This window comes from Brachyistius frenatus, unplaced genomic scaffold (assembly GCF_029030835.1).
Source record: "Brachyistius frenatus isolate BFR_SWC_R1_liver_20210118 unplaced genomic scaffold, ASM2903083v1 Contig_50, whole genome shotgun sequence".
In the NCBI taxonomy this organism is placed as follows: Eukaryota; Metazoa; Chordata; class Actinopteri; family Embiotocidae; genus Brachyistius; species Brachyistius frenatus.
The window spans coordinates 413,439-436,424 of record NW_027210649.1 but is presented as its reverse complement, the minus strand read 5'-3'; the positions used below and the strand labels follow the sequence as shown (position 1 = coordinate 436,424).

Genomic DNA, 22,986 nt, shown 5'->3' with positions numbered 1-22,986 from the left:
TGCTCGGGCCAAATGGCTGTAAGAAAACAACGTCTCACTCCGATGTCAGTGGGAGTGTGTGTGTGTGTTCTCTGTTAGAAATTTGTCTCCCACATTACTGTCCACTAAGTTGTTTTCATTCATGTCCAATTTTCACCTCCAGTCTCAGCCCACCGTAAAGAAACGTTTTGTGCCCCCAATGTGACATCAAAGTTCCGCCGCCTGTTGTTTGGTCTGATTGCTCGGGTTGTGACCTGGGTTGAGTTACATGGTTACCCTGCTCCAGATGTAACACTGACCTCAGCCCGGGACTCCTCCCGAGTTCACCGGGGTGCTGTTGCAACTGAAAAAACATAAACCCACCTAGAAGCTCACCCCGTTCATCATCACATCTCCTCCCTCCCGTCTTCTTCCCCATCTCTCCCTCCACCTCCTCTGTGCGTTCCAGGCTTGTGCCCCTCTTTACTCCTGGCGGACTGAAAAGGACATCCCCCGCTCTGATGCCACAGGAACCTGCTACCTCTCAGTCCATAATTTCACCAAATTTGTGGAGTATGCTCCCTGTCGTTCAGGTAACTGTCACCTCTCCTCAAACCTGTCATTAGACTGATTTGTTTCCTGCCTCTACCTTGATGTGGCAGCTGTCTGTGGGAAAGTATTACCTGTTGATGCCTTGAAACCAGAGGATTTGAAATATGAAGTCATCAAGTATGGTCCACTCTACTCCTTTTGTGTTTCAGAAATCAGTGATCCGGTGGGGCAAGGCTACTGTCAGGGAGGATTCAGCGCTGACTTCACAAAGGTAATAACTCTGTCCCTGCTAGTGACCCAGCAGAGGTTTTTCTGGGACAATCTTTTCTTTTTCCATTTCAGTAACTCACAAGTGTTACCTTTCAGGATGGCAAAGTGGTATTGGGAGGGCCAGGCAGCTACTTCTGGCAAGGTATTTAAGACATAAAAAAAAAAAAAAATCAACCAAACCAAACCTCAAAATATTGTTGTTTTGCTTACCGGTTTTCCCTCTGGTCCTACTTCAGGTCAGGTGATCTCTGCAGCTAAGGAGGACATAATCCAAGCGTACTATCCAGGATATTTCATGCAGGCGGTGAATGGCCAGATCAAGACCAAACAGGTCAAATCTGAACACGATGACAGCTACCAAGGTATAGAGAGGCTGACTAAAACGCTGTACTTTAGCACAGCATCTCTATTTGTCTGGCATGAAAGCTGAAGTCTGTCCTCTATTCTTTTCCGCAGGCTACTCTGTCGCTGTCGGGGAATTCAGTGGCGATCAGGTCGAAGGTAAGTCAATAAAACAGACTAGTGAGTGAAACACATAAAGAAATTAACATAGCGATGCTAAAATAGCATAAACTGAAATCAGCTACAATAATTAACACGATTATTAAGCTGAAAATGTCGTCAATGCTGGATTTCTGGTCTCCTGCGGGGGTTTGACCTGGATATTTTCTAAATCTTTGCTTCATCTCAGATTTCGTGGCCGGCGTTCCAAAAGGACTCATGCTTTACGGTTCGGTAAGAGAGCTTCATCATCACTCTCACTTTGGGCTTTCGTTTGAGTGCTTTCAGAACGGGAGGCCCGGGGCTTTAAGACTTGGGACTGATTCAGGAAAGTAAAACAAAGAAAAGAACCTCGGCGATATTGTCACAGTGGGAATTATTTTTGCAGCGAATTCCTTACCGGAGACCGTGCTTATATTAGACCCTATAAAAAGATGTTCACCATATGTGCTCGCTGTGTTGCAGGTGTCCATTCTGAACGGCACGGATCTGACGATGATGATTAATTACACCGGCGAGCAGGTGAGTCTGAAAACTCCGCCCTTCACAGAAAGCTCCTTCACACTCTAAATCCTCCCTGTTTTCATTCCTCGTGAGAGCTCCTAATTTGTAGAGTCAGTATAATGAAAAAGAATAATATCCTTTACAATGTCCTCTTTACTTGATGCCGGTCTCTTTCGTGGTTTTGCTGTAAAGCTTAATTACAGAAGAGGGAAAGTGCAGTGGCAATTTGTTCAAATGGTTCTGGGAATAGAAAAGTAGTATGCTCGTTTAGACAGCCATGATTGCCTCAGCTGAATAAATAAAATCACAAGTGAATTTGCATACATTCTCCGGCTATGCAGACAGACAAATCCAAAAATGAAACAGAAGTGGAACAGACAGCCCTGAACTGAAATCTAACCTGTAAAACCCATCAGGCCTTTGTGTTTCCTTTAGGCCTTCCTTTTATTCTGTAATGGAGAAAGCAATAATGACGATTACAGTGACCGTTTTGGATTGTCTGAGAACAAACCAAATCTTGATGATGACGATTGTCGATGATATTTTCACTGGCTAAAGTCGTGGAAACGCTTTTGTTCACAGATGGGGTCGTATTTCGGCTACGCAGTGGCGACAACTGACATCAACGGCGACGGGTGAGTCGGTGCCTCGTCCCTCTCGGTTTTTCTCTCGGAGTCTAGATTGGATGCCATCAACAACACATTACAGCTGTTCCCTGAGGTGTCGACGTGTCTGAGTTTAAATGAGTTCCTGTGATTTTTCCTTTCTCGTCTGCAGGATGGTCGACCTGCTGGTGGGAGCGCCCATGCTCATGGTCCGAGGCTCCGACGGTCGTCTGGAGGAGATGGGCCGGGTCTATGTCTACCTGCAGCGTGGGCCCCTGAACCTGGAGCACCGCCTGCCTCACCTGACAGGCACCGAGGTGTTCGGGAGGTTCGGCAGCACCATCGCACCGTTGGGAGATCTGAACCAGGATGGTTTCAATGGTAAGAAGTGGGAATTGTAGAAGGGTGACAGATGGATGTTTTGATAAAAATTAATATGTAAATACAAATGTATCAATATAAGAATATAAAAAAAAGATATAAAATAAAATTAGTCAGCATCATGATTCTTTTTCGTTTCTACTTCCTTTTTAAATGGTTTACAGTGCTGCGTGCAAATTGATTAACAAAGCAAAACAAAGGAAAGAAAGAAATCTGGTAAAAATCTGTCATAAATATGTTTTTTCCGATTGCATTTTATTAAAAAAGCTGCAATATTAGCTTAACTGTGATTAATTTCCCCAATGGAAGTTTGGCAAGATTTTTTTTTATTTTTTTTTTTTTATCCACAGTATGTCGCTCTACGGATGGGGATGTTGCTTGGTTTAGCCACTTATGGTTCCTAAAGAATGAAGCCTATTAACATTAGTGATTTTTAAGTAGGCCATTATTAATTCGCTGGAATTTAGGCATAAACTTTGTTTTACGACTAAATACCAGCTTCAGTTGTACTTCATGTTCATCTCTACTAAACAGAAGTTAGTTTGTAGTTGAAAAGACAAAAACAGAGCTGCTCAATGTGGATGCTTATTACTAAAATGACTGTTTGAAATCAGCTACTTTTTTTTTGAGTTCTGCATTTTTCACTGAGACACTGTGGCCACAGTCTGACCTGGTTTTTTTTTTACCTCATAAAGATATTTTTTTATTGAGCGTATGTCTTTTTCACAAGCTAATATTTTTTCTGACCTTTTCGCTCCTCTGAAGACGTGGCTATCAGCTGTCCGTTCGGAGGGGAGGACCGGCAGGGACTGGTCTACATTTTCAACGGCTACTCAGATGGACTCAGGGAAAAGCCTTCTCAGGTGATAGCGGGCCAGTGGGCTGCTGGGACTATTCCTGCCAGCTTTGGATTTTCCCTCCGAGGTGCGAAGGACCTGGACATGAACGGATACCCAGGTAATGGAGAGCGAAATAAGCAATCATCAGCCATCATCATTGGCTTTTTATTTTTAGTATGTTTTTCAATTTTTGTTCTATTATTTCCTCAGACCTCATTGTTGGAGCCTTTGGAGTGAATAAGGCAGTTCTCTATAGGTATGTTCTTTTGAATCATATTCTGTGTCCAACTATGTAGTTTTCTGTTCATTAGCATAGATTCACATTTTAGGAAATATGTTTGTTCAGAATCAGCTTTATTGACCATGTATGTTCACACATACAAGGAAACTGACTCTGGTTGTAACTTGTTCTTTCAATGTACAAACATAGAAACAGACATAAATAAACATATATACAGGTAAAATTTTACACTTGATGATTGCGACTTTGTTCAACTTTCTTTTTCCCCGCAGATCTCGCCCGATCGTCAACACCAGCGCCTCTCTGACAGTTTACCCCACGATGATCAACCCTGAGGAAAAGAACTGCATGGTGACCAGTGGAAACTCCAGCATCCCTGTTTCCTGGTGAGTGTCCAGATTGTCCAGAACCCAAACAAACCTCTCTGCTTTCCTGTAACTCGTGCTTCAGCGCTTGTTGGTATTCCCCCCCGCCCCCCGGAAGCAGGTAGTTCTGATATGAGAAAATCCTTTACATCAGCAGTCATGCTAGTTATTTCTACCCAGCGGTGCTCTTTTCTGAGCTATTTTCCAAATTTCTTCATATCGCACTCGCTCCGTTGAGGAGCAGAGAAATAACGCGCTGAATAGCAGCATTGTTAGCACAGTGTTCCAGAAACAGGGGAGAGGAAACAGACGACGGCCGCTCGCCGCTCGACACGGTGGACACTGCACTCGTGTGTCTGCTTCTCCCCTCCTTTTTCCTCCACATCCTGATCCATAAAGGAAACTCTTGTATACACATGTGTCTTGATTGTGCTACGTTGCCTGGCGATGAGGAGTTTTTCAGCGGGGGTGAAAGCAGAGCGGAGGGGGATAATGGGAGGGAGGTCGGGTGGGGAGGGGCTGGAAGTTTTTTTTTTTTTTTTTTTTTGCAGTTGCTTTGAATGAGATATTGTTTGGTTGGTGGAACACAGCTGGGAAACATCAGGACACGTCGACTCCCGTGAGCGTGCGCGCACACAGAAACAGGCAGACACAGGAGCGTATACTCAAAGTTATTACTACTCCTCCAAAGAAGCCTTTTGCACTCTGTGTCTTTCTCCCTCATTTTTCACCTCTCTTCCACTTCCTGTGTGTTTTTTTTTTTTTTTTTTTTTTCCTCATTTCTTACTTCTTCCAAGTTTTTCTCTGCGTTTTCTCTTGTGTGGGGTTTCTAGTAAAAGGATCGAGGGGTTTTGGAGTTGCAGACTTGGACAGCAGCAGCATGTTGTGTGGCTGATGTCATGGGAGAGAGCTACAGGCTTATAGAGACCGCCATCGACTGGTCAGCGCTGAAATATGAGTCGTTGCTCAATTTCACCCTTCTTAAGTCTGCTATTCCGTTGTGTGTGTGTGTGTGTGTGTGTGTGTGTGTGTGTGTGTGTGTGTGTGTGTGTGTGTGTATAAAGGGAGTGGGGGGCTGTGGGTGGAAAACAGACACACACACACTGATTTATAAGCTTGGCTGGTGAAAGTGATCAAATGCCCTCCTGTCTCCAAACATTTAAAAACATTTTTTTTTCGTATCGTTGTATCCCCCATAATGCTCCATGCCTTCTAACGTGAACCCTGTAAAGGAGCTGACACCAGAAAAAGTGAGAGAACAAGTGAGGTGTCTTGTGCTCGCAGCGTATTTACGCTGAACCTCCGCCATAAACGAATATGCTTCTCTCATCATGTCCTCGTCCTTTTTTTTTATGTCCTAAACAGCGTCAACCTGAGTTTCTGCATATCTGCTGATGGGAAGCACCTACCAGGCAGCCTAGGTGAGCCAATTTTCCACATCTGCACTTTATTACAAGTACGGAAACTGTCAAAGAGCCACCAGTGGTGATGTTTTGAATCCATAACAGTTGGTAGGTTAAAGTATTTTGGCAGGTGATGCAGATTTTTGGGACTTTGTTATGACACAAAAGGGAGCGCAGCACGTCAAATACCTCCTTTAATGATCAGCCCTTTTCTGTGTTCAATCCTTTTCCCCTATCAACCCTCACTTATTCCTCTAATCGCTCTTTCCTCTATATACAAGTCCTCTCTCTGCCATTATGTTTACATTGACTACATTGTGTGTGCTTCAGAGTATTTATGGGGGTCTTTTTCAAACCTGTCATTATGTGACTCGAGAGCATTCATCACACCATGAATGCTCATTTGTGTGTGTTATGTGTTCCAGACTTCCAGGTGGAGGTGCAGCTCGATAGTCATAAGCACAAGCAGAAAGGTGCCGTGAAGAGGGCTCTGTTCTTGGATTCCCAGCAGCCTTTGTTCCAGAGGAGTGTGAGAGTGCGCCACGGCGAGCGCGTGTGCAACCACACAAAGATCTACTTAAGAGTACGCCTTCTCTTTCACTAATAAAAACAATAAAAACAGGCCTTCTGTAATATTAAACAGCAGCTGTTGTTATTTTACTATGATGTTAACTTAAGTTGTGGCTTATTGTTGAACAACAGATTTGTACAAATTATGTTTTACATACCTCCTGCTATATTTCTTTAACTGCAGGACGAGAAGGACTTCAGGGATAAACTCTCCTCCATTTTCGTGGCCTTGAACTTTAGCTTGGATCCAAAAGCTGCAGCTGACTCGCACGGCCTGCGGCCCATCCTCAACTATCATACCACCAACGTAATCCTGCAGAAGGTACTTTAACATCCATTAAACTTTGCCAAATCAGTACACTTCACCAACCCTGCAGTGATCTATGAGGCCGCTTAAATCAAAATGTGATCGAGAAGTGTTCACTAATAATGTGCATGTGGTTTTTGAGGCTGCTTGGACTCTCTCTCAGTTGATGATAAGAGTATCTGCGCACCGTGTAATCATTCATCATATCAACGACTCTCTGACTTCCCTTCCACCCGATGAAAGACCCAATCTGTTCTTTTTAATGTAAATTATCATCTCATCTGCTGGGAAGAGCTCCAGAGTGTCTGGAAAGCTGTTTTTCAAAAAGGAAATGTGAGACATATGTCCAGCGGCGTGTTCCCCCGGTCCCAGTAGAAAACACTTCTCGGCCTGCTTGGCTGCGTAGCGGCACAGAAGTGACCCTTTCCAGAGCTCCAGGCACAGAAGGATGGTCGATATATTTCAAGGAGGGGCTCAGATGGGCTTTTTGCCCATCTGGTTGAAATCTCTCGGCATGTTGCCACTTTTCCTTCTGGCAGTGAAGCAGAGCTGTCTGAACACACGCGGGCATCTTTTTCAGCTGTGGCACCATATGTGGGTTCAGCAACAGCTAGCAGATTGGAGCATTTGGCAAACGGCAAATCAGCAAAGTTTGATCTCTCTCTCTTCTTTCTCTTTCCTGGTTTGTTTTCTCTCTTTTTCCTGTCATCGATGTCCTCCTTTGATATCAAAGCAGTTTGGCCTGGAACAGATGTGGTCGATTGCTGAACTGAGGCCTTGAGAAGAGCTTTAGCTGAAATATCAACCGTAAACCTGCAAAAAAGCCCTCTTTTTGCCAAAGACTGTATATACTGCATATGTATGTAAAAGGCGAGTGTCAGACTGCCAACATATTTCATTAATTCTGTTTTATACTGTGTGAATGTAACAGTGCGTAAACAGTGAGGGGTGACTGTGATACCGCAGCTTTGGCCTCGATCAGACACACGATGCCCTATTGATTTCCACATATGCTCTGAGAATGTGTGGCAGGCGATGTAACATTTCATCCACTCTGCCAAGTTCTTTAAGCTGAAGTGAAAATGAAAGATGGCTGAGTCTCACTCTCTCATCTTAACATATTCCACATGTATCTAGGAAGAGTTATGGCATTATGATGGATCTATTAATTGCTATCGCTCCCAGATCTTATTCAAAAGCATCCATTTGTGCAAAAAACAGTCGTGGCCACCTTTTTTTAGAACTTGAAAATGGCTGAAATTGTGCATCAATGCCCTCATTGTTCTTAAAATAATATCAAATGACTTTGATTAATGGACTCCACTCTTACTGCCAGAGTTTTGATTTCCCTGCATGCTGTTTGCCCTCATTATGTCTCACGCTGATGACAGTGTTGATGTTGTTTAAAAGCAGCGATGGGACTACAAATGTTGTTTTCCTCCCCTGCACAGACACACAGACGCAGGGTGCAGATGTGGCCAAGTTAGCATGGTGGTTACCATGGTGTCCATAATTACAGCCCCTGGATGGTGTAATGACAGGCGGGGGGGGGGGGGGGGGGAAGGAGGGGGCGCTCTGCTCTCTCTAATCTCCTCCTCCATTTCTATTTATTTTCCTCATCGTCATGAGCATCATCACACTGTCGCAGTGGCAGCGGGATGCAATTTAGCGACCCGCAGGGCTTTCCCTGCCGCGGCTCTGCCACACGTTCTGCGGCCAGCCACTCATCCAGCAGTGTTTCTGCTCCTTTCGTCTTCTTCCCTCGACTGTAATCTCCGAGCCCTCGTTTCTTCTTTCAGGTCAACACGCATATCCTGTGTTTCAGTGGGGATGTAGGTTCCTCCCTCTCCATATGATCAAATACCGCTGGGTGGTGTAGTGTGTGGTGAGAGCGCGGTGTGCCACAGGGCGCTGTGATGTGGGACGCTGGTGAGAGCTGGGAGCGGGCAGCTTTGTGCCCAGCGCCACAGGACTATCTCTTCCGGCACGAGCTATGAGCTGCACCCCGTCACTCGGTTCCCTTTTTTAATTTTTTTTTAAATTTTTTTATTTACATTGCAAACAGAAAGCATGTGTGCGCCAGGACAGCTGGTTCATGGAAGTGTGTCTGTGCCTGTTATGACCTCACCGAGTCGGCTATTGTACCTCTGAGCAAAAACACTGTTTTTAATTGTCGGATGTGCAGTGATGATGCCTTGTAAATTAAGGTGACTGCAATCCAGGTGTGTGTGTGTGTGTGTGTGTGTGTGTGTGTGTGTGTGTGTGTGTGTGTGTGTGTGTGTGTGTGTGTGTGTGTGTGTGTGTGTTGTGTGGTGGTCGGGGGTGGAATTTATTAGTCATACCACATGTTGCATCTTGCTGCACTCATCCTGTTGTCTCCCTAACAGATATCTGATTTATGTCGTGTTCCTAATTCTCCTCACATGTGAAATGAATGTGACTTTAGTCAGAAGTGTTTTTAGTCTGAACCTACTGTGTGATTATGAAGGCCTGCAGCAGCTTCGTAATAACAGTTTTATCGCCCCCCAATGTTCATCTTTCAGGCTCAGATTCTGTTGGACTGCGGCGAGGACAACATCTGCGTTCCTGACCTGAAGCTGGCCGTCCATGGGTGAGTCTGTTCATTTCCTTACACGTTTCTAAAAGTCGAAGAGCATATGGATTTCAGGAAATACATTAGAATTCAATGGATAATACGCAAAAAACTCTGAACAGGATCACAGACTGAACTCTTCACCTCCTCTGTGCAAAAGGGACCTTGGATTTGAGTGCTAAAGCATATTTACAGCTGTTTTTGTTGCTTTGTTTAGTTTAGTATACCAGAAGATTAGTGTTAATAGTCATAATGTTGCAGTTCAGTAAGGGGCACACAATCTCTATATAATTTCAGAAATCTCTGTCTGTCTCTTTGTCCTTGACATATCTCGACAACTGTTCGTCCCACCTGCTTCAAAGTCACTGGGTGTGTTGCTGAGGACCCGAGCCTTTCGTGCGACACGTTTGATATTAATAATAATATCCAATTGTTGCAAATCATTACATGGGAGCCTCTGAATGCAACCTGAGGCAGTAGGTGAGGCCTCCCCGGGAACAGAGAGTTTCAGTGACCATAAGCATCTCTTCACCTACTTGAACCGTGGATGATATAAAAATAAAATTTGTAATCATAGCCGTCCTTACAGTTGCCTGCTGATGTCTAAAAATCAGTGAAAATGCAGAGTTTTAAAAAAAATTTTTTTTTTTTTTTAATTAAATCACTGCAGCGGTCTGAACTGGTTTAGGGACAGAAGAAGAAAAACTGTTAAACAGATATTTAATATGGAGAACTTAGATAAGGCTTCAAGCCCATTTATCTAGTCAGTCTTTGTTTGCAAAACCATATCAATTTTCGTAATATTAGGAGTATTTTCAGTAAGTATTCAGATACTGATGTAAAAAATAGGAAACACCACACTGAAAATACTCCACAACAAATAACAGTTCTGCATTTGAAAGCTTACACATACAAGTATGTAAGTATTATCAGCTTAATGTATGACAAGTAATTACTCACTGTGCAGGAAACCGGCAACTTTGAACGGACTCTGCACTAGTTCTCTAAAAACAGGAAGCACCTTTACAAACATTTGACAAACATTTCAAAGAGGAAAAGACAGAAAAGATGAAAGGGGATTTGTTTGGAGGGCCGTTCGCCCCGATCCCAACCTCGTCTGCCTCTGGAGCCGTCAGGAGCGCCCTGCCCGCCACACTTTGATTCGAGAAATCTGTTAGCATTTTTCACAAAAATAACAGCCTCCCCGATACTCCCTTGTCCGCTCTGTCATTTTGATTTCACATTCCTATATTTATCTACCATCTGCCTCCTTCTCCCCCCCCCCCACCCATGTATGGCTGATCCATCACATAGAATAACCTGCTGTGAGCAAGTGTTAGGGGCTGAGCTCAATCCAAACAGAAAATGAGACATAGAAAGTGTGATTAGCGCAATTAAAATAATAGCTTGTAGTTTTTGTCTGCTCTGTCGTAAATTATGGAAGCCCAATAGTAGTTGGAGGGGTTGACGGGATGGCCGTGATTTAGAGGAATTTCAGTTAAAAAAAAAAAAAAAAAAGCGTCCACCGTTCCTACAGTGTTGTTTCTGCCCTTCCACTGCCAAAATCACATAACCTGTTAGACCAAAGGGTTCCTCTGGGAAGTTTTAAGGTTTTTGTGGTGTTTTCTAATTTTGAGCCTTTGTTTGGTTTAAAAAGTGCATTGCCAGTGAGAGTCAGACTTCGGTTGAGTTGTAGGCCAGCCGAGGATTAAGCTCCAGAAATCTTCTCCCTCTTTTGCTCTCCTGCCTTCTTGAGAACGGGCTGTAATTAAAAGCGTCTGTGTGGCCCTCCATATGGAGTTTCTCATTGTTGTTAGCTGTGGAGGAAAAAGGTGGAAGGAGTGAGAGAAAGCAAAGGAAGGGGGAGGTGTTTTACAGTCTTGCGCTCTGTATTTCAGCATGCATGACTTTATTACCACTTTGGAAAAATGTTCGTTTATTGGGGGGAGGGGTGGGGGGTTGCTTTATGACATCGATCTAATTGTTTTGGGGTTTTTTTGGTAACCAGACTCTAAATTCATTTGCACAAAGTCTGCAAATTAATTAGTTTCATTAAAGCAATTTGTTGCCCATTTTACTACCTGCCAACATTTACTGTTTATGGATAACACCCTTAAACTGATCTATGTGTTTATTTGTGTCTGTATTTTAACCATTGATTAATCGGTTTTCTTTTTCTTTCCTTTGGTCTTCAGCGATAAGAAGGAAGTCTACTTAGGTGATGACAACTCGCTGACCTTGACTTTCAACGCCAGGAACGAGGGTGAGGGAGGGGCGTACGAGGCCGAACTGTACGTGGTTCTGCCGCCTGAAGCCGACTACAGCGGGATCGCCCGCAATAACGAAGTGAGTGGAAACATCTCAGTGGAAAAAGTATGTAGAGAAATGGGAAGTTCAACTTACAAATCAGGAAACAGGACGCAATATGCAGCATTTTATTTTTAAATATGTATTTGTATTCCACTTACTGGCACTTTTACACTTCATTGACCTTGACTATAGCTCTTAACGTGTGTCTAGGTTTGGGTTGTTGATAAATATGATGTTATGAGATTTTATAAGCCTCCTTTAGTCCTTCTCGGGTGGACTTGTCACGCGTCCTCGTTGCTGATTGGACACTTTGTCCCCTTTTGTCTCTATATAGTAACATTGACATGTATTGTCAGCACTGACGATGGCTTATGGCTGTTTTTGCCCACAATAAAATGTTGCAATGAGTTCCGGTATTCTGCAACTTTCAGGGACTAAAAGTCTCTTGGGACTTTAGTCTTTTTCCTATTCATTGTCCTTCACCGTGGTTTGACGAGCTTGTCCTTTTGTTTCTTAGAGCCTGACTCAGCTGACCTGCATCTATGAGGCAGAGAACCAGACCCGATACCTCAGCTGCGATTTGGGAAACCCGATGAAGTCTGGCACCAACGTAAGAACACTACTGGGTGTCTTTTTTTCCCCCTTTCAGCTCAAAGCCTAATGAGTTTCAGAGTTGTAGGATGAAACAATTTATCTAAAGTGTATTTCATTCCAGTTATCAGTCGACACCAAGTCATGGATTCCTGCTGTTTGTTGGAAAAGGTTGTATGTCATCCCCAGGTTGGGTGTAAACAGCACAGGAAAAGTCAGCGTGTGTTCGGAAATGTTGTGACAGGAAGTACAGACTCCATCTGTGCCCTCAGCTCCCTGCTAGGAGGAGTTCCCCTTTTTAATGATGGAGTCACAAGCTGGCATGTTTTTAATAGGTCTACAGAGGAAAACTGTCAACTACATGTTAACTGAGTGACAGAGAGACTTATTCCTTTTTAAAAACAGGCTGTCAGGCTGTTAAAGAATCTGCTCATTTGTTCCCTGAAAGCTCTTAGGATTGCAGGATTATTAATCTCGTGAAAGATGCGCATCTCGTAGAAATGTAGATGCAGCTAGGATGTAATGTTTCACTGTGTGGAAAGTAAACGGATCTGAAAATATAGATGAATATGGTGCAAAACAATAACTTTTGAGTCACATCTGCCTGCTGGACATTCACTTTTCTCACTTTTTTAGAATAAAATTATATTTTATACATATATATATGAGTAGTGAAGAGTGAGCAGTTTTAAAGAGTGTTTTATAGCACTGACAATAGAGTATGAAACCACAAGAATACGTTTAGTAGTTTTAGTCAAGACCATTCCTGTGTTCCAGATGGCATACTTGTGTACTAACACTTACTATTTTGAGTGCATAAATGTGTTCACACTGTTAAGTAACGTAATGTTAGAAACATGCAGTGAACTACAAACACCAGGATGATGCACTCAAAACGGTCCAAAAACAGAAGAAGGAAACTCTGGACACTTTCCACCCTAAACGGTCGCCATCTTGGCGGAAGGGGTGGGACCACTGACGTGAAGGATTTTCAACTTAAGGCGTCTGAAGAAGCTGCAGCTGTTCCTGAACACCACACAAAATAGTCCTGATGATGTTAATATGTTTGATCTTTCTATTTCCAGCTTTGGGCCGGTCTGCGCTTCACAGTTCCTCGCCTGAAGGACACGCACAAAACTGTTCAGTTTGAGCTGCAGATTCGCAGGTACCGCATGACGTGAACGTACAACAGAGACACTAACAGTTTAACCCTCGTGTTGTCCTTGGGTCAAAATGACCCGCAGCTGTGTTCAACCAAGTTCTATTTTATTTCTATATTTTTTTAAATATTTTTTGGGATCATTGGTCATCACTCTTTAAAGAAACCCTCACAGCCTCCTTGTCACCAATGATCCCAAAAAAATATGAAAATAAAATAGAACTTGGTTGAACACAGCTGCGGGTCATTTTGACCCAAGGACAACACAAGGGTTAAAGTCTACGTGCTTCTTGTGATTCAGCTGTATCAACCTCTGCAGCTCTAAATGACATCAGCTAATCACAATCTGTTTCTTCTCTTCATTGTTTCCACAGTAAAAATGAGAATAATTCCCACAGTGAGTTTGTGCCCTACAAGCTGGAGGTGGTTGTCCAGGCTGATGTCATTCTACAGGGGTGAGTTGAGTGTTAGGATTCCCTTCATTAAGTCTCCGGCCTCTCCCGACACATGTTCTCACACGTCTTTTCCTTATTTCTTTTTACAGCGTGTCCCGACCAGATAAGGTCTTCTTTCCACCGGCCAACTGGAAGCTGACCAAAAACTATGGGGTGGAGCAGGACGTCGGGCCCGCAGTGGAACACATTTATGAGGTAATCAGTCGTGCTCCTGGCTGCGCAGACTCATTGGGGCTGAGCAGATTGGACTGGAAAGCAGATCCTACTGTTCATAAAGAAAGTTCCCAGAGCAGCGAAGAAGGAAAAACCAAAGGAAATGTACTCCAGATCACACGGTGTGATTTAGGTTGTGCAGATGTACCAATTTGTAGGTTAAAGAAATATGTCAGATTTGAATGTTTCAACATGGGAAAGAACAGTTTCAACCTTGCACTGCTGCTTTAACAAAAATATGAAACCACGATGGCTGCTCTTGAGGTTTTCCTAATACTTTAACATATTAACCCTTGAACGAATAGTGCAGCGAGTATTCATCACAGAGAAATAGAACGCATATCCTGTAAAACTGCACGATTTGAGTTTTCCAAAAATGTTTGCGCTTTGTCAAGTGTTGTTTAGATGCGTCCATCTCCACACTCGCTACTCTTAATTGAATAAATCTCAATGTACAACACACTGTATATCAAAATAAACAGCAGAACTCAACCTTTCTGATGATACCTGTCGTTTCTCTGTACGACAAAGCGTTTTCAGCAAGTCCAGTTTTGAAATCACAGCCGACCACGACTGTTTCCCACATTGGACTGACATTAAATCTCACGTTGAATAAAAAAAAAAAACACCCTAAACAACGCATTTGTGTTGCCGAAACTACAGCTGAGATATTAGCACATATCACAGGGGTGTTGCCCTGAATGCGAGTCCCTGGTTTGGCCCCCCTGGCCACTCGGTGTCATTCATGACATTTATTTTCCATCAGGCACCAGGCTTGGATAGCCTAGACTGTCCTGAAAAAAACCAAGATGAAGCACGAATAGTTAGCCCCGGACAATGACCGTGATATGAGCTAATAAGTGATGGTAGTGAAATTACCCTGGAAGTAGCCTGAGTTCAAAGGTTTTCATTCTCTCTTCCAGCTCGTGAACAACGGTCCCAGTCGGATCAGCCACACCTTACTGGAGCTGCGCTGCCCTCTCAATCTGCAGGGTCACAATCTCCTCTACCCTCTGGAGTTCTCCACGGAGGGCCCCATCAACTGCACCTCCGACAAAAACATGAACCACCGAAACCTCAGAGTGAGTGACCCACATGCAGTCGCGCACCTTTTATTTAGACAGCGAACATCTCCCATCCTTTCCCAGTCGGGTTCCCGATGGTTGGCCCACACCCACCTCCCTCTCCCAGTTTCTCAGCCCCACCCAGGACACTTAACCCCACCACTGCTTTGAAGCTGCTGCTCTTCCCTATGCTTGGCACAGCTTGACGAACCACCTCACCCAGCGATACACTCACTCATCTTCAACATCCAGCGACACCTCCCTCTTATGCCAAGATGTAGTTTTAGGATTTCGAGGGCGAAACATTTGTTTGTGTTTACATTCGAAGCCTGACAGATGTCGAGCAGGGCTGTGAGTGGTCATCAGTCTAAGCTGTGATCTAATGTTTTTCTTTTTCCCTGGTGAATTGCTAAGTATGGTGTATTTACATGGGAATCCATGAGGAGGAGCGCTCACATGCTTCTGATTAATGACAACCAGCCTTCGGGTCGTGCTAACATTAGGTCTTCTATTGACAGAACGGGTGGTGTGCTCTTCTGCCTGCTGAGATCAGTGTCTGTGTTGTTCTAATGGGTGTGTGTGTGTGTGTGTGTGTGTGTGTGTGTGTGTGTGTGTGTGTGTGTGTGTGTGTGTGTGTGTGTGTGTGTGTGTGTGTGTGTGTGTGTGTGTTTCTTATCCTTCTTTAGCTCCAGCGCACGTCCACAGAGTCACCTATTCTGGCTCTGAAGGCCCACGAGCACCATGTCGAGAGGAGGGACGTCCACAAGAATCAACTCGCTCACTTGACTAACCTGGTAAGATAGGTAGAGGGGAACTGTCACTATCTGTAAATACAACATGTCATATGCATGAATGAACACCGTCAGGCCAAAACTTGAAGTCTAATTAGGTGCCTGGTTGATCACCCTCCATAGGGAACCGTTTGCAGTCGTTCCGTCCTACGTAGACCTCGTGGTCATTGAAAGCGGTAGCCAACAGTGACATCACCTATTGGTTTGTGGAGCCAACCTCTAGTGGCACTCGGTGATATTGCAGTTTAAGACACTTACAAATCCGCCTTGTTTTTCAGAGCTGGAAGCTATGTCCTCTTTTATATACAGTCAATGGTAAATTTTAACAAATCAGCATGCGCCGAAACCGGTCGACACGCTGCCACTGCTCTAACTACCTACCGTGTCCACCAAAGTGATTTTTCTAGAGTACAGCAAATTTAAAAGAAAATTGTTTTAATGAGCGGCAGTAGTGTGACGAGGTGGTGGGTGTTTATTCTGCGCCTAACACTGAAGTTTCGGCGATTATTTCCGGTCAGCGAGAGTTAAAAAAAAATATTGATTGTGCGCTCGTCACTGTCAGCAGCCGTCCAATAACAGTGAAGGAGAAGCGGGACAAACGCAGTTAATCACCGACACTGATCACTGATTGGTCCGCCCTTCAGACTGGCTGTTCAAACGCTAATACGAGCCGAGTTGCCAGACTTTTGGGAGGCTAAATGTGGTTTTGCACTTACAAGCATTTTTGTGTCACTCACCTATGAGTCGTGACTCTGCATTGAATCCAAAAACATGGTGTTTTAAACGATATGTATATTTTTTGCATTACTTTAAGTGTGTAAATCTGAACCTGTTTTGGTGACACTGGGCCTGTTCTTATATGAGACTCCTGGGAGCTGGTAATTAGGTTATGATGTCGTTAAAAGGGAGGGGTCAGAGGGCACAGGCTTGTCCCGTTGTGGTGATTAACATTAAAGAGCCTTTAGTAGTGGTGGAGAGGCTGAGAAGACATGAGACATGGGAGGCCTATGATGCACTGCTCATTTCACAGACTGCTCTGTAATTTTTAGCTCTGGGTGCTACGAGCCCCTGAGCCTCCACACACACACACACACACACACACACACACACACACACACACACACACACACACACACACACACACACACACACACACACACACACACACACACACACACACACACACACACACACACACACACACACACACACTGGTCCCATTGATCCACCCAGCTGCAGGTAGTCGCTCTATCTGCCGTTTGTGGATACCTGCACCCACTAAAGAGGTCTTTGTCCGTGCGTCTGTCTCTACTGACCGTGTTCATTTTTCAGGCATGTCCAGCGACACATTAGCATGAAGGACCCCATTCTCTCGTTTCCCTTGTGTCTGCAACTTTTGTTTTTTTTATGCCCGAGAGGACAGACATCTCTAAGTGATTCTTGATCAAAGTGTGTTAGTGTTTAGCAATGGTCGGATAAAGTTGTCAGCAAAGGTCATAGTGAGAATTTTAAATGACCTGCTCAGTCTTTGAAGAGCTGAGCTAAGCATAGAGAACAAAGGACTGTCTATACTTGCACTAAAATTCAAAAAGCATTTCAAAATGACTTTGATTCGTTTAAAAACATTGCAGTAGGATAGTATTAGCTCTTGCTGTGCTAGCAGATGTGATACATTTGGTATCACTTTCTAACGTTTGTAGGTTGTAAATGGCTTTATTAATGATGAATAATGGCATTATTAACCAATACAAAAGATTTTCAACTTGATTAATAAAGATTATTAAAACCAGCTGCAACTTAAACTGCTTAAATGCTCATCACAAAAGGTGTCATATCAAAGAGGGGTATCTTATATATTTTTTTTTTATCATTGCTATATTTTACATTGCAAAAGCAGTGCGTGCCATACATGTTCTCATAATATAGTTTGAAATGAGGCTTTAACAAACTGTCATTTTGTCTGATCAGCATTTTTTAACATTTACTCGGCGAAACGTCTGCGTTTTGCTTTGCACAACAATTTTGAGATGTTTTCCAACAACAACTTGATGAACCAGCCAATTGTTTCAGGTTGTTTTTACAAAGTGTAAACCTCTACAGGCCCCTTGCATACAGCAGCTGTGTAGTCCAGCCAGACTGTTGTTTTATGAAGTTGTGGGAACTGCCTCCATGCCCCCGTGATCCAGATCTTGACCACATAATCCCACTAGGGAGGATATGTGGGACTTGGGTCTGAGGCATCTTTGGCACTACACCGTCTTCATGTCATTTTCACAAACCTTTGTGGCCCCCGCCGCCCTGAGGGCACCATACAGAGTCTACCAGGAGGAAGTGGACTGATACGCTCCCTGTCTGTCTGAACACTCATTAAGTCTGTCTTAAGACTGAGCCTGGGGGATCGAGGCGGCCGCTCTGTTCTTCTCCTGTGTTTGCCCTCCTCGGTGTAATAAGTAAACGAATGCATTCCCGCAGGAAACCCGCCGAAACCTCTCAGTCTGGGGGTGGTCTGGCTGCAGTACCAGCTCTAAAACAGTGTGTGCATGTTTTAAAATATTAAACGTACCAAGCTGCATTATGGGGATCTAATTAAGACTGTATTCGACAGCCTTGAGAAAAATGGGCCGGTTTTTAGTGGTTGGGCAATAATGTGGCGAGTGGTGCATGCTGCATTTTTACAGTCTCATGACATTCCTTCAATCTAATTCGAAGCAGGCGTGGAATAGGGATCATAACATTGGGCTCTTTGTTATATTTATTCGACCTGCAGCATTAACATGGCGGTTATTTGTCCTCCTCATATCTGTCGGAACAGTTTTGCCTTCATGACTTTAACCAGAATCGTGGTCCTGTGATGTTGTTAAATTTTTATGGAAGTAAAATATTTTTTATATAATGTACCTGCAGAAAAATGACTTAAAATCTTTGAGTGTATTTATTAATCATCATCTCTCTCTGCTTCCACAGTCCTGCTCTAATGTGGAGTGCTGGACGCTCAAGTGCAACGTGGGTCTTCTGGAGAAGGGAACCACCGCCATCCTCAAAATGCGTTCTCGCGTCTGGGCCGAGACCTTCGTCGAGGTTTGTTGGAGATGAACCTTGCCATCTGAAACTCGGACTGTTCCTGATGTGTGCTCCCAGCAGATGACAGAAGACAGGGCACAGGAAAACAAATTGCACACTACAGATCAGTCTCTTCCCACTGGTGCCTGTGTATTTTCTAAATACTGTATTTTTGTCAGACTTTGGCAGGAAAAAAGAACCATTTTTTTCATTAAAGCATCAAAAAGCAAAAACACTGAGAGTCAACATCTCAAATGTGCAGCTAGGAAAGGCAAAAAGCTGCATTCGTCACCCGCACATATTTGTTTGTGTTAAGGAGACATCAGCAGTAGCTCTGAGTCTGTTTCCACTCTGCCAGTTTCACATGTTTGCCTCAACAAATGGGACAACAGTTGCTTTCCGAAAATGCAGACTGTGTGTACAGACTGCAGCCTCTGCCAGTGTTTGAGCTACACGCAGATTATTTACCACCTTCTGCATGATGTAACACAAGTCATACAGTATGTGTCATCTATTGAAAATTCATTATCTGGTTGTCACAGTTGCTCATAGGATCAGAAACAGATTTTCTTTTACAGTTGCACGTGGTCTGTGATGCCACCTAGTGTACAACTAGTATACTGCATGCAGTGGGAATCTTTTTAAAAAAATTTTTTTTATAGTTTGTCTTTGGTGTATTTTAATAGAATATCAACAAGAAAAGGACAAACAATACTTTACAAAAATGACCTTGAATTACACCGGAAACCCAACCTGTACACACACACACACACACACACACACACACACACACACACACACACACACACACACACACACACACACACACACACACACACACACACACACACACACACACACACACACACAAGGGAGGGATGCCAGTAACTCAGAAGTTCATCCTAATGGCATGTCCATGACACTATAGCTCAAAACAGCACACATCCCCCACATGAAAATTAATAGATGCAGCATGTTGAAAGCAGGAGTTGCAGGAGAAAAAAATGAAAAAGCAAAACAAAACAGAACAAAAAACTCACGATATATATGCAAATGCAGTTAAATTTGATCTCCTATATTGTAAGAAGGGCCCCCAAGATTTTTCCCATTTCTGCTGACACTTCCAGTTATTCCATCATATGCAGTTTGAATCTGATGAGGTAACCGATAATGTTTCCCTCCTCAGAGAGCTTACAAACAGTACGTGCTGGAGTGCCTGGCCAGATACAGTGTGAAGAAGATGCCCTATGCAATCCCCCCCAAACTCTTCCCCAGTGGACACAAAAAGGTATTTAACATCTTTACTCATCCATTCATTCACTCTTTCCAATTTTATACAGAGAAATTATGTTTATTTTTTTGTTGTTAAACTGAGATTAACCGTCCTGTCCTCCTCAGGTGGTGACTCCAGTGGTGTGGAACAAGCCAGACATCGAGAACTCGGTTCCTCTGTGGATCATCATCTTGGCTATTCTGGCTGGTTTGCTGCTTCTGGCTCTTCTCATCTACGTCCTATACAGGGTCAGTGCTGCTCTGAAACAACAGATTTAAAACAACACTGTGCTTATATTCTGAAGGATTAATTACATTGCAGTTAAACTGATTATATCTGTGCTCATTTCTTAATTTTTCTTGCAGTTCGGCTTCTTCAAGCGATCGCTACCTTACGGCACCGCCATGGAGAAAGCACAACTCAAACCACAGGCTGCCTCGGAAGCCTAAAAACCTTCCGGAGCTACCAGAACCACAGAACCTGGCCATATGATTGCAACGGAGAAACACGGTGGAGCACGTAGAGCGGGTCAGAAAGGAGTTGGAAGAGTTACGCCAAAGAGAGACTACTGGAACTCCACTGTGCTGCACTAGAAGACAAAAAAAAAAAAAAAAAAATCCAAAGAGCTCCAAGCCAAATGAATGTTTCTTTTTCTTAATTTTTTTTTTTTTCATTTTTAATTTATATCTTGTTTGTTGGCAGGTTGAGATTGTTTTCAAAAATAACTTTTCTCAATGCCTGAAGGCTGACGTTAAACTGTACAAAAAAAAAAAAAAAAAAAAAAAGTGACCGCAATCACAGCTCCTGTCTACCTGCGACTGCAGCGCGCTCCATCTCGGGTTTTGTGGATTGTGGAATGGAGAGTTCTGTAAAACCCTCTTCAACTGCCTTATAGTGGTGCTAACGACCTGATGCATTCACTGCCTCTGACAGGATGTGGCCACATGTTGTTTGTGTCAGCGAGGAGCTGTGAATTTTGCTGCCTGCCCAGGCCTGAAAGTATTCTTCTGATCTCTCCTCAACACGTGGTTTTATTGTCAGGAGAGTAATAAACAGTTTTCGGGAGAAAACGTTGACCTGGCAACATCACATGCAAAGACAACACAAATCTGTTTAGTAGCAAATGTTTTATTGCAAATTTTATTTCCCCCCCCCCCCCATAATTTAAGCCCTGACCTGTCTGAGGTGTTTCCCTGATTCTAGACCAGTGCATTCTGGGATATTCTCCACCCCACCCCTCCCCCCGCAAACCCTGAGCAGGAAACACGGGGGTATAGAAAATGCATAGATGGATGTTTCTCAACTGTTCATGAAAGCAGATCTCTCTCTGCCTCAGGTTGGTGGACAGTGCTGGGTTAAGTTTTTTTTTTGTTTTTTTTTGCACTCAAAGGAAATCTACTGATATTTTACTCCGAAGACACCAAAAGACTGACTGAAACTTCCTTTGAGTTCTGAATTTGACTCCTACTGATCACTTTGTTTGAATCCTGTACGTATGTTTTGTGTTCGGAGTTACCAATGCTGGCGTAGTCGACTGGGATGGGACTGGAACCACCGCAGACCTGTGAAACCTCATCGGATAAAAAGTGGTGTTCTCCTGGAGGATTGTTTTTACTGTTCGGGCTCATCCAGAGTGGAGACCATGTATGAACAAAATAATGCTTAGGGGGAAACCAAAGAGTTAACAGCCATGGCGTATTGAAGGCGTGACAATCAGCAGTGTTGTAGGCTTACAGTGTGTTTTACTGAGATATTTTTGAAGTCATCCCACAACCAAAAGGCTACAGGGACTGAACATTACAATGCTTTGTGTTGGTTTCTTCTTGTCTTGTGCATAAGTTTTATGTGCCTTAAAATGTAAATACTTCATGTCTGTTGGGTAGAGTTAGAAGTTGTGTGCATGTGCATGTGTGTGACTTCACACACACATGCATTAGTGTGAATGGTATATTTATGAGTATTTGTTTTGTGTTATGGTTATTACCTTTTCCCATTGCCTAGTCCTGTTTATGCCTATCACACATGTAGCTTGAGATAACTGAGGTGGAGTATTGAACATGATAGCATAAATACCTCTAACAAAGGGATAACAACTAGGCACTGGGAACTAACTGTTGTTTGGAAGTGCAATATTTATATTCACTCTTTTTAAAAAAAAATATATATATTACAGTGCTTTCTTTTGTTTTGTGTTTGACTTGTGATAAACCAGAACTTTGTGTGTCAAAGTGTGGAGACTAAATCCTTTGTGGGTTTCTAGCTTTTTCATGTCTTTTCTCACTGAGCATACTTCAAGTGTGAAACTTTCTTTATCCCACTTCAGATGTACTCATCACTTCACTGCTGGAATACCTTTCCTGATCGTACTCCGTTTTTTTTATGGCACAGAAACACAACCACCAGAGCATATCTGAGTTGAACTTGGATATGTTGACATAGTTTGCTAATTTATGTGCTCTGCTGTTGCACGTGTCCAAACACCACCACCATTATACTACCCATATGTAATACATTTGTTTGCCTCATTACATTCATGTCATACATCCCCCCTCTTATTGAATAGTGATTTACGGTTTGTCACATGGTCCACAAAAATCCCCATTTGGTAATTTGACTTAAATCCTTTAACACACTGTCTATATGAAGATTCTTCGCTGAACATGTAAGCCCATTATTTATGATGACAGGGGATCATTTTACTTCTTCCTCCGCGGTGACATCAGGAGAAGGCACTGTTTTTTTCTTTTTCGTTTTTTTACATGGTTTAGCCCATTTTTTCTCTCTCCGGGACTTTCTAAAAGATGTTGTACATATTTATGGCAAGGAGAGTGTTTTTTTTTTTTAGTTCAAATGATTTGTTGTGAATTTTCTCACCCCATATTGGGGAGACCTTTCGTGTGGGGCTCTTTGAAGGTCGATTTTTACCCGTTACGGTTTGTACTTTAAATAAAAATTATTTCCCTTTTTACATTTTCTGGTGC

At 43.2% G+C, this 22,986-nt stretch overlaps 1 protein-coding gene across 1 annotated transcript in view; it reads left to right on the top strand.

Annotated features, from left to right (window-relative positions):
• Positions 1–22,973, top strand: part of itga5 (integrin, alpha 5 (fibronectin receptor, alpha polypeptide)) — a 37,653-nt gene extending 14,680 nt beyond the window's left edge. Inside the window, exons 4-30 of the mRNA XM_069704188.1 lie at positions 428–551; positions 720–781; positions 877–922; positions 1,017–1,142; positions 1,237–1,281; positions 1,472–1,515; positions 1,747–1,803; positions 2,368–2,420; positions 2,563–2,771; positions 3,537–3,728; positions 3,821–3,866; positions 4,124–4,237; positions 5,582–5,637; positions 6,045–6,202; positions 6,374–6,511; positions 9,040–9,107; positions 11,285–11,435; positions 11,917–12,009; positions 13,076–13,155; positions 13,524–13,604; positions 13,694–13,799; positions 14,741–14,899; positions 15,568–15,675; positions 18,637–18,750; positions 19,919–20,020; positions 20,131–20,253; positions 20,371–22,973. Of these exons, the coding sequence (XP_069560289.1) occupies positions 428–551; positions 720–781; positions 877–922; positions 1,017–1,142; positions 1,237–1,281; positions 1,472–1,515; positions 1,747–1,803; positions 2,368–2,420; positions 2,563–2,771; positions 3,537–3,728; positions 3,821–3,866; positions 4,124–4,237; positions 5,582–5,637; positions 6,045–6,202; positions 6,374–6,511; positions 9,040–9,107; positions 11,285–11,435; positions 11,917–12,009; positions 13,076–13,155; positions 13,524–13,604; positions 13,694–13,799; positions 14,741–14,899; positions 15,568–15,675; positions 18,637–18,750; positions 19,919–20,020; positions 20,131–20,253; positions 20,371–20,454 (2,739 nt within the window). The 3' untranslated portion in view covers positions 20,455–22,973. The remainder of the gene's footprint in view (positions 1–427; positions 552–719; positions 782–876; positions 923–1,016; positions 1,143–1,236; positions 1,282–1,471; positions 1,516–1,746; positions 1,804–2,367; positions 2,421–2,562; positions 2,772–3,536; positions 3,729–3,820; positions 3,867–4,123; positions 4,238–5,581; positions 5,638–6,044; positions 6,203–6,373; positions 6,512–9,039; positions 9,108–11,284; positions 11,436–11,916; positions 12,010–13,075; positions 13,156–13,523; positions 13,605–13,693; positions 13,800–14,740; positions 14,900–15,567; positions 15,676–18,636; positions 18,751–19,918; positions 20,021–20,130; positions 20,254–20,370) is intronic.
• The last annotated feature ends 13 nt before the right edge of the window (positions 22,974–22,986 follow it).